This window comes from Acanthamoeba castellanii (genome assembly GCF_000313135.1).
Source record: "Acanthamoeba castellanii str. Neff unplaced genomic scaffold scf7180000084582, whole genome shotgun sequence".
NCBI classification, from domain to species: domain Eukaryota; phylum Discosea; order Longamoebia; family Acanthamoebidae; genus Acanthamoeba; species Acanthamoeba castellanii.
This window is the reverse complement of record NW_004457252.1, coordinates 141,977-152,942: the sequence shown is the minus strand read 5'-3', so window position 1 is coordinate 152,942 and position 10,966 is coordinate 141,977. Positions and strand designations below refer to the sequence as shown.

At 59.2% G+C, this 10,966-nt stretch overlaps 2 protein-coding genes and 1 pseudogene across 2 annotated transcripts; 2 read left to right on the top strand and 1 right to left on the bottom strand.

Annotated features, from left to right (window-relative positions):
* The first annotated feature begins 304 nt into the window (after positions 1-304).
* Positions 305-2,915, top strand: ACA1_048570 (annotated as a pseudogene).
* A 1,180-nt stretch (positions 2,916-4,095) lies between these two features.
* Positions 4,096-5,644, bottom strand: ACA1_048560 (glutaredoxin, putative; the record flags this gene model as incomplete). Its single annotated transcript, XM_004333020.1, has 6 exons — positions 4,096-4,309; positions 4,410-4,513; positions 4,617-4,858; positions 4,955-5,180; positions 5,305-5,379; positions 5,480-5,644. The coding sequence occupies 6 exons, from the start codon at positions 5,642-5,644 to the stop codon at positions 4,096-4,098; spliced, it is 1,026 nt and encodes a 341-aa protein (XP_004333068.1).
* Positions 5,645-5,796: 152 nt separating this feature from the next.
* Positions 5,797-10,631, top strand: ACA1_048550 (tetratricopeptide repeat domain containing protein; the record flags this gene model as incomplete). Its single annotated transcript, XM_004333019.1, has 12 exons — positions 5,797-6,051; positions 6,151-6,217; positions 6,317-6,520; positions 6,644-6,744; positions 6,852-7,336; positions 7,421-7,939; positions 8,118-8,248; positions 8,411-8,504; positions 8,534-8,608; positions 8,751-9,084; positions 9,157-9,801; positions 9,906-10,631. 12 exons carry the CDS (start codon positions 5,797-5,799, stop codon positions 10,629-10,631), a joined length of 3,636 nt encoding a protein of 1,211 aa, XP_004333067.1.
* Between the last annotated feature and the right edge of the window lie 335 nt (positions 10,632-10,966).

Genomic DNA, 10,966 nt, shown 5'->3' with positions numbered 1-10,966 from the left:
GCGAAGTGTATTTCGTGCCGAGGTATATCTGGGGAGGGGATGTTCACACTCCTGGTCCCTTGAAAGAGTGTATTGGTGGTGTGAATTGGTCTGGCTACCAGAGTTTCCACACAAGGCCTGTAACTGTTGGCCCGCAAGAGCAGGAAGAGTAAACAAGAAACAACGCCAGGATACAACATTTCCTGTCCAATTTCTTTGTTTTTACTCCAGCAGCACAGATTGGACCCCATCTAGATCACGCCGGGGTCAAAGGCCTGCACTTGGGGCGGCCGCAAAACACAAAAGGAAGGAGAGCCCCGGCGCGATGAACAAAGGTACAACAGCGCTCAACACGGCATGACAATTTAATTTATACTTTGATATATACATTTTAAATGATTTTTGGTTTTTCCTGTGCGCACTGGGGGCAGACAGGGAGAAGCTGGGCGGACAAGCCGATTGGCGCCGCCTCGGGCGATACTTTGCGGCAGGCGCCTCTGCTCGCGTGACGGCAGCCGTGCTAATGTCGCCCATCGGTACGTCCCCTTCTGTGTTCCGCACCTGCCCCGAGCACGCGCGGCACACGCCCGCCATTGCTTCTCACCACTGCGCGGATCACTCGGGGGGGGGGTGTTAACCCACTGCCCGCCCGCCTGCAGACACCATCAAGACGAGACTCCAGTTCCAGGGCCGATTCAAGTCCGTTCGCCAGTACGTGCTGCCCACCTCCCTTATCAACGAGGCGTGTGTGATGTTTCTATCGTGCCGTGCGCGTGTGCGTGTGCCGTGTGTGAGTTGTGAATGAACTCGTCGCGTGCCTGTGAGTCGTGTGTCGCGTGTGTCACGTCTGCATCACCCATACGAATGGGTGGTGGTTAACGTTGCCATGCGCTGCTCACCATCAGGATACGCGCCCCTTCCTGGCTCCAGGTACGAAGGCGCGCGGCACGCCCTGGTGACCATCCTCAAGGAAGAAGGCGTGCTGGGCTTCTTCAAGGGTCTCCCGCCGCGCCTCATGTGTGCTCCCCTCCTCCTCTCTCCTCACCTCTCCCCACACAGGATTGGGCGCCTCAGAGGCACCACGTGGCCCTCCAGTAGTGAACAATTTTTTTGTTTGTTTTAACCAGTTTTGCTTGTTTATTCGTAGAATCCTGACGTCGTCGTCGTCGTCTGGAACTGGGTGTCACACTTGTTGGGTGGGGTCCGCAGGTACATAACACCGGCGGCGGCCATCTCCTTCATGTTCTACGAACAATTCAAGGCCCTCCTCAAGATGTATACCACGGGTGACAGGACCAACCACAACAACTTCATATTCAAGCACCCGGCCGTGCCCCTCATCGCCGGTACTTGCCCTCCCTCCCTCCCCCAATCTCTCCCAGCGCTGGGGTAGCCACTAGTGTGGATGTGCCGCTGCAGTCCGTTGTGCGGCTGCCGGTGCGGAGGCACCCACACGACGGCGCCCGCGCGCACTGGTCTGCGGATTGTGTATGTTAACGCCCACTGATGATACCGGCGGCGGCGGCGGCGGCCTGTGCGTCAGGTGGCCTCGCACGCCTGCTGGGTACCGCGTGCCGGACGCCGTTTGACATCCTGCGACAGCGGCTGCAGGTGCAGGGCAGCCTCCTCCGCTCTCAGTACAAGGTGGCGTGCACGTGGCCTCGCCTCCTCTCCTTCCTCTCCTCCCTGCCCGCGCCGCCCCCGTACCCGCGCCCCCCCCCGCCGCCATTATTGACCACACATTTGGGGGGGATGCCTTACGGCGGATGCCATGCGGGTGTGTGTGGTCGCGGCGAACAGGGATTGGGCACTTTTGCGGCGCTGCGGCTGCTCATCAAGACCGAAGGCTGGCGCGGGCTGTGGGCAGGTGCTCCGCACACGACACATCACACGACACCGCATCCACATGCGCCACGCCACTCTCTCTCTCTCTATAGATATAGATAGAGGTACCTCTCTCTCTCTCTCTCTCTCTCTCTCTTATCCATGCGGGGGTGCGAGCAGGCTATACGATCGCCGCAATGCGGGACGTGCCGTTTGCGATGGTCTACTTCCTCACCTACGAGCTGTCCAAGCAGGCCCAGGTGCTCTACATGAAGGTGTGCCCCCCCCAACCCTCCAAACCTCCCCCCCAGGCCATTTCCCGCCGCCCACACACACGTGCCCATCCATTGGGGGGGAGAGAGAGACTGAGAGGAGCTGCTCGCGTTGTGACCACTCCCCTCATCCGCGGCGCGGGCAGGACGGGGAGCACGCCTACAACCATCTGCTGGCCGGGGCGCTGGCCGGCGGCTGCGCGGCGACGTGCACCATCCCGTTCGACGTCGTCAAGACCCGCCTACAGACCCTCGCCACTCTTCCTCCTGAGGTGCGCGCTCCCCGTTGGCGGTCGTGCGGTGGCCAAACACCGGTGATCCCCGGAAGCTCACATACGGGCGCGTGAACCGTTCCGTCGTCGTCGTCGTCGCTGGCGTGTGGCGTGTGGCGTGTGGCGTGTGGCGTGGCAGGAGAGGGAGCGCTACAAGGGCATCCTGTCCACCTTCCGGGTCATCCTGCAGGAGGAGGGACCTCGCGGACTCACCCGCGGCTTGGGTACGCCTTGGGCACTCCTCTCCACTCCTCTCCCACCTGAAAGGAGGAGGAGGAGGCACAAACACCCCACCCACACGGCGAGGACACCGGCTTCACGCCGCCAGCACCCCTCCAACGCGCCACACCCACTGGGTGCCCTCGAGCCGTTGGCTGCTGCTGCTGCCGCCGCTGCCGCCGCTGCCGCCGATTCGATTGTGCTGACCTTTGGCGTGCCGTGGCTGCTGGTGGCGGCTGGTGGCTGGTGGTCGTCGTCCGCAGGTCCGCGATTGATGTATTTGATGCCAGCAGCGTCCCTCACCTTCACCGCCTATGAGCAGTACAAGAAACTGCTCGGCGTGCAGTGACCACCCGCATGTACCCTTACCGCAATAGAGTGGCGTTAGTACTATCATTATTATTATTCACTTGTGGCAACCCTTGAAGTCGCCATGTTGAAGGTCAAGCTGGCTGGTTGACTTCTGAGGCTGACATTGGTATTGCGCTCAGCTGATGGCAAGCTGTGGAAGCAAAGTTAGTGCATAAAACACAAAAAAAAGAAAGAAAGGGGACTTCACCTTGTTGCAGAAAAACATCTCACTGCAGAGTGAGCTGTTGACATTCTGGCAGTCAGCAAGAAGGGTGACCTCTTGCATGGTCTTGGGGCTGAAGTCCAGCCACCAGTAGAGAGTGGTGAGACAGCACAACCAGTGATTCCCAGGGTCCAGCACTCCCTCACTGTTCAGGCGCAGGTACACCTCCCACCTGTGGTTGCCACCAGCAACCCACAGCAAGTGATCCTGGGCAAAGCAGCAAATTTTACATGTGGCTGATTCCTTGCAGTTCATGATCTGGTCACACTCCTCTGCAGAAAAAAGCCAGTCAGAACAGAGAATGTACTCAACAAGACAAACAGGGCAGTATTCTGGAATACTTACCTTCACTGCAAACAATGACTACAAAGAACAGCTCAGAGAGGCAAGAGGGTTGGTTCAGATGCTCTCTTGTTCATCAAACCTCAGCCAAAAAAAGCTTTACAATGAAGGAAGCTCTCCAGCACCCTGATGATAGTCCACAGGACACTTCCCTAACACCCAGACTTCGCCCTTCATCCTTCAAACCAGCTTTGGAGGAAGTCAACAACTTCCTTAGCCAGTGGCTACTTTCCAATACATAGGTAAGCAGTTTGTATTCCATAATACATTTCACCACTCTACTCACACTTTTTTTCCTCACCATCAGCACCTCTTCCCCACTACAGAGCAGTTATGAGCCATCAAGTTTTCCTTTTTCTCCCCTGATCCTATATTTTGCCATAAACTTGTCTGCTTGTTCATCTGCCCTTTTTCCCTTGCAACAGTTTGTTGTACAAGCCGCCCCTCCATTTATGGTCCTTTCTCAGGAGAAACCAACCGGCGCACAGCCATTCAGGTGCGAGGATTTATTAGCACTTTGTAAAAGTCGCCAGAAAGGAGTTAGAACTTAGAAGTTATTGTGGCTAGCTCCTTACTCCACACGGTACATCATTACTTTGCTCCCGGCAAGTTATTATTTGGCCTCGGGCGGGATGACGGCGAGGAGTTCACCCTCTTCGTGCATTTCCTTGATGATGTCAAGGCCGCCGACGAGCTTGCCACTCACGTAGAGTTGCGGGTAGGTGGGCCAGTTGCTGTACTTCTTGAGCCCCTCCCGCACCTCGCTGTCGCTCAGGATGTCAAAGTGCGCGAACTTGATCCCAGCGCCCTGCAACAGGGCCACCGTCCTGTGGTGCCCACACACACACACACACACACCATTACCGATGAGCCCACATAGCACATGACGCAACACGGAGGGAGGAGGAGGAAGGTGGTGATGCGCACTTATTGGAGAAGCCGCAGCGAGGGGCGTCAGGGCTGCCCTTCATGAAGAGCACGACAGGCGCCTGGCTGATGAGCTTCTGCAGCCGCGTGTTCAGGTCGTCCTCCTGATGCGTGCGATGGCGCGTGTGGTTGTGCAAGTAAACGTAAGCTACTATTCACCAGTGTGCGCACAACAACGTGCGAAGCGCGGGGGAGGGAGGCGCGCACCTGCTTGGGGAAGACGGAGGGGAACTCGCCCTCCTCGTGGAGCTCCTTGACGATGTCGAGGCCGCCAATGAGCTTGCCGTTGACGTAGAGCTGCGGGTAGGTGGGCCAGTTGCTCAGCTTCTTGAGCCCCTCCCGCACCTCGTTGTCGCTCAGGATGTCAAAGGAGCCGAACCGGACGTGCTCCTGGTTGAGTATCTCCACAATCTTCCTGCTGAAGCCGCACTTGGGCGCCTCAGGCGTGCCTGCATCATCAACATCAACAACATCAACAACATCAACGTTATCATTATCATTATCATGAGTTTGCCTGCGCTGTGGGGAGAGAGAAGTGTGCGGACCCTTCATGAAGAGCATGACGGGAGCGAAGGAGGTGAGCTTGGTGAGCCGGGCCTGGACGTCCTCCGGAGAGGCGGCAGCGGCGCTGGTGGCAGCGGCCTGGGGCGCGGAGGCCGCCTTGACGGCGGTGGCGGTGCTGCCCGATGCTGCCGCCGCGGCGAGTTCGCGCACGGCGCGCACCACCTCGGGCGGGTTGGCGCCCTCGACCGACTCCTTCACCTTGCCGCCCTGTGGTGTGTTCCATCACCCACCACCACATGCGCCGTACGTCGTCGTTCAGTCATTCTTCTTCGTCGTCTTCTTTTCGCCCCACGCGCAGCACCACCGCGGCCGAGGAGCATGCAGCACGTACGAGGAGGAAGACGAAGTAGGGCACGGCCTTGACGTCATAGCGCTCGGCGACCTCGGGCAACTTCTCAGCCTCCACCTACGCGCAATCACCATTCCATTCCATCCAGCATTTCAGTCGTGGGCGGGGGCATGCATATCTCACGAAGGGCAAGGCCGAGGGGCGGGGGAGAGCTTACCTCTACAAAGGTAATGGTGGGGTTGGCACGGGCGAGTTCGGCGAAGATGGCGCTCATCTGCTTGGCCGGACCGCACCACTCCGCCCAAAAGTGGAGCACGCCGGCACACGAGCTCACAGCCGCGGCAACCTGGGCCACCTCAGTTGCATGAATCACTGTCGCCATTTGCTGCTGTCTGCTGTTGATTTGATGATGCTGCTGTGGTGATTGTTGTTTTTCCGTTTCGGCGTTACCAAACATATTTGAAACACCAAACAAGAAAATTCCAAAAAAACAAAGACTTGGGCTGTGAAAAAAGCACGTCGATCTTTGTTGCGATGGACGGCAAGGCTGCTGGGATGGACCTCGACAGCAGCTACGGTCGTGACGGCAGCGACGAGATGGATGTGTTCCATCCCGATCACGAGGAGGGAGGAGCGCAAGGCGATACCGAGGAAGCGATTCTCATTCCAGTGCATGGATCCGATGAGTGCGTGCGCGTCAATGTGAGTGAGCTGCCTAAAGATGCCAACGACATCGTGGATATCCTCAAGGCCGAGCTCGCCCCGCTCGACGTTTGGCTCAAATTTGCTGTACCTCCCCACACCGAATCCTCTTGTTCATCGCACCCCCCCCCAAATAATCTTCTACACGATTCTGAACCCACTTCATGGTTGCTGTCTTTTTTTTAGGTGGAGTACTACAAACAGGGCATGCCTGAAAACTTCAAGCTCATCCTCGACGAGGGCTCAGATGAGAGTACGTACAACCGCCCTTGTTGTACTTTGTAGCGCCGCGGCCGGCACCAAGGCTATGTGTGAATGACGACGGGGGTCGGTGATGGCGGTGATGATGCAGGTCTGGAGCATGTACCGCGGTACATGGACGAGGAGTCGAAGCGGCAGCGCATTGCCATCCTCAACGTGTTGGCCGGCTACTACATCAAACTCGCCGTCAAGTCCAAGGACGCCCAGCGCGACCAGTTCTACGATCTGGCTACCAACAACTACAACAAGGCCGACAAGATCGACGTGCAGCAGGAGATGACCTGGGTCGGCAAAGGTGCTGTCTCCATCGCCACCGTGCCTCACGCACACGCTGCGCTATTGTGCACACTGTTCTTGTTGGTTGCTGGTAGTGTTGTTGTTGGCTAAACAACGCGAGGGGGTGCGGGTGCACATGTAGGTGTGCTGCTGCTATGCAAAGGCTCGGCTGATCGAGCCGACAAGTACTTCGACACCGTGCTCGATGGCAACGCAGCCAACGCCCCGGCCCTCCTCGGCAAGGTACTTTGCGCAACCAACCAACCAACATCCGTTGTGACCGTAATTGTTTGTTTGTTTGTTTTTTGTTTATTTATAATGATTTATATTTATTGTTGTTATGATGTCAGGCGTGCATCGCGTACAACAAGAAGAACTACGAGGAGGCGTTCGGGTACTACCGGAAGGTGCTGGAGCTCAACCCGTCGTGCCCGGGTGCGGTGCGGCTGGGCCTGGCCTTCTGCCACTACCGCCTCAACCGGCTGGAGCTCGCCCGCAAGGCCTTTGAGCGCGTGCTCGTGCTCGAGCCCGACAACGTGCCCGCGTTGGCCGCCCTGGCCGTGCTCGAGCTCAACACGGCCAAGCCCAAGGCCGTACACCGCGCCATGTCGCTCCTCAAGCAGGCCTATGACGCCGACCCGTCGAACTCGTTCGTGCTCAACCACCTGGCCAACCACTTCTTCTACAAGAAGGAGTACAAGAAGACCATCCACTTGGCCCAGGCCGCCTTCAACAACACCACCGTGCGCGAGATCAAGGCCGAGAGCTTCTTCCACTTTGCGCGCGCCTACCACGCCCAGGAGGACTACGAGAAGGCCTTCACCTGCTACTATCAGTAATTTCGCCTCGCCCGGTGTGTGTCGTGTGTGTCGTGTGTGTGTTGGAGTGAGCTGACATGTGCGCTGTGCGATAATGGCAGGGCGACGGACATGTGGCCGGAGTACACGCTGGCGCACTACGGGCTCGGGCAGATGTACCTGGCCAAGGGCGAGACGGCCAAGGCGATCGCGTCGTTCGAGGTGGTGAACAAGAAGTACCCGGACAACTACGAGACCCTCAAGATCCTGGCCTCGCTCTACGCACACACGGGCAAGCGCGACAAGGCCATCCACCACTTCCGCCGCATCACCGAAACGCACCCGAAGGACACCGAGGCGTGGGTCGAGCTGGGCGACCTGGTCGAGCGCCAGAAGAACTACACCGAGGCTCTCAAGGCCTACGAAAAGGCCACCACCCTGCTCCAGGCCCAGGGCGAGCCCGTGCCCATCGAGCTGTGGAACAACGTGGGCGTGCTCCGACACCAGCTGGGCAACGTCGAGGGCGCCGAGCAGGCCTACCGCCTCGCGCTCGCCGAATCCGGGGCCACCGAGGAGGAATTCAAGGCACTCGACATCACCACCCTCTACAACCTCGGTCGCCTCTATGAGGCCCAGCACAGGTACCCTCTAGCCTCGCTATTTCGCGCGCGTGTGTGTGTCGTGTGTGGTCGTGTCTGCGTGTGCGTGCAGTGGTGTGCGGATGCTGATGTGAGTTATGTACATGTTACATATATATTTAATATAATTTTAATATATCATATTAAAAATATTTATATAAAAAACTATTCAATCACACAGGTCGGAGCAGGCGGCCAGTCTGTACAAAGCGATCCTCAAGGAGCACCCCAACTACGTGGACTGCTACTTGCGGCTGGGCTGCATGGCCCGGGACAAGGGACACATCTTCGAGGCCTCCGAGTGGTTTAAAGGTTCGAGTCATTCTCTTTCTCTCGCTCTCGCTCTCGCTCTCTTCCTTTTGGCCAGCGCTACGCTACGCGACACGCGCAGCACACTGGCGACACGACGCCATCACGCGACAACTCTATTGCTGATCTAACAAATCTCTCTCTCTCTCTCTTCTCTCTATGCAGAGACGTTCGCCATCAACGAGTCGCACCCGGAGGCCTGGTGCCTGCTGGGCAACCTCCACCTGCAGAAGGAGGAGTGGCAGCCGGGCCAGAAGAAGTTCGAACACATCCTCAAGATCGCCCCAGCGATCCCTACGTGCTCCTCGCTCTCGGCAACATCTTCTACGCCGCCAAGTTCGACAAGAAGGACAAGGCCGAGAAGTACGTGCCACCGTTCCCGCCGCCCGTTACAATCACCACCGTTTGCTCGGTCAGCTATGACTCACTTTTTCTTGTTAATTTCATCTGTTTTTCATTTTATTATTGCTATTTACTGTGTGTATCTAAATTGTTGCGGATATAGGTATTTGCAGCATGCGATGGACCACTACTGGCGGGTGCTGCTCAAGAATCCGGCCAACATGTACGCCGCGAACGGGCTGGGCATCATCCTGGCCGAGCGGAACGAGCTCAACGAGGCCAAGGACTTCTTCATCAAAGTCCGCGAGGCGACCACGACCATGCCGGACGTGTGGCTCAACCTAGGCCACGTCTACCTGGCGCAGGGCGAGTTCGTGAACGCCATCAAGATGTACCAGAACTGCCTCCGCAAGTTCTTCGGCAACAAGGACCCCGAGGTCATGCTCTTCCTCGCCAAGGCCTACTTCGAGTACGGCCACATGCAGGAATGCAAGCAGGTATGCAACATTCCGCACATAGTTACGTGACATTGCGGGGGGGGGCTGACGTCACGGAACGCGTGTATGCAGGTGCTGCTGAAGGCGCTGCGGCTCAGCCCCAACAACAACCAGCTGTGGTTCAACCTGGCCCTGTCGCAGGAGGCCTACGCGCGGCAGGTGGTGAAGAAGGAGAAGACGGAGAAGAAGAGCCTGCTCGCCGGCGAGATGAAGTCGGCCCTCGCCGAGCTGCGCGTGGCCGAGCGCACCTTCACCCACCTGGCCACCATCCCGGCCAAGACGCCCCACGCGCGCCTCAACTTCAACCCCAAGCAGGCCGAGAAGCACGCCGCCAAGTGCCGCGCCTACGTCACCACCCTCGAGGCCCTGGTGGCCCAAGCCGAGACCGACGAGACCGAGACCGCCCGCAAGCGCGAGTCCCAGCGCCAGGCGGCCGCGGAAGAGGCGGAGAAGCGGCGCAAGGCCGAGCTGGAGAGGGTGCAGGCCATCGAGGACGAGAAGGCGCGCCTGCAGCGCATGGCCGAGGACAAGAAGAAGCACCTCGAGATGCTCCAGGCCACATGGGCCTCGCGCGAGGCGCCCGCCCCGCGCGAACCCACGCCCAAGAAGGGCGCGTCTCGCCGCCAGTCCGGCGCCGCGGCCGACGGCGACGAACCCTCCGAGCGACGCAGGCGAAGCGGCTCCTCCACCACCCCCAAGAAGAAGAAGCGGAAGCCTGTACGCACGCGCACTCACTCAGACACGACACGACCAACGACACGACACGACACGCACGCCCACGCGGTTGTCGATCGTTTGGTCTCACATGGGGGGGGGGATAGGATGACTTCTACTCGGGCTCAGACTTGGACGACGACGACGACGACGCGGAGGGGGAGGACGACGACCGGGAGCTGCCCAAGAGCGGCGACGACGAGGCCGAGGGCGACTCCGGCGGCAACGACGACCACGGAGAAGAGAAGAGCGGCGGCGGCGGTCGTCGGAAAAGCCGAGGAGGCAAGCGGCAGCGGAGGAGCCGAGGCGACGGAGAAGAAGAAGAAGGCGGAGGAGAGGAGGAAGAGGGCCAGGGCGAAGGGAAGGAGGCCGAGGGCGGAAAGAAGAAGAGGAAGAGGGAGAAGAAGGAGAAGATTGGCGGCGGCGGTTCGATGAGGCAGAGGCTGGCGAGCCTGGCCAACAAGCAGAAGAAGGGCAAGGAGGCCGAGGGCGGGCGGAGGAAGCGCCGGAGCAGCTCCTCCCCCGCCCATTCCCAGGGGGAGGAGGAAGAGGAGGGCCGGGCGGAGGCCAGAAACGAGGTCGCGGAGGAGCAGGAGGAGCCCATCGTGGCGGCCGACGACGTCGACGTCGAAGTCGACCACCTCGAGGAGGAGCTCCGCCAGGAAGAGGAAGAGGAGCAGCGGAAGGAGAAGGCCGCGAAGGAGGAGGAAGGCGCCGATGAAGGAAAGCTTCCGCAGCCGACCGACGACATGGAGGAAGCTCCTGCCGCCGCTGCCGCCGCTGCTGCTCAGGCGGCGGGTGAGGCAGCGCCGTCTCTCGACGTCATGGAGTAGCCAGCCCCCTCCCCCCTCCCGTGTCTTCCCCAGATCACAGAAGCAAGCTTGGAGAAAACAATACCCCCTTGCATCACAACCGTGTGCTCAACGGAGGTGTTCATGGCTTGATGGAAGCAGGGCTCACGGAGATGCTGTCAGCGCTACTGCATGTGGTGCCTGGCGATGTGCCTGGGTGATGGCGGAAGAGAGGTGAGTGACCATCGGATACGGCCATACTGCGCAGAAAGCACCGCTTCCCATCCGAACAGCGAAGTTAAGCTGCGTCAGGCGGTGTTAGTACTGGGGTGGGCGACCACCCGGGAATCCACCGTGCCGTATCCTTTTTCCCTCTT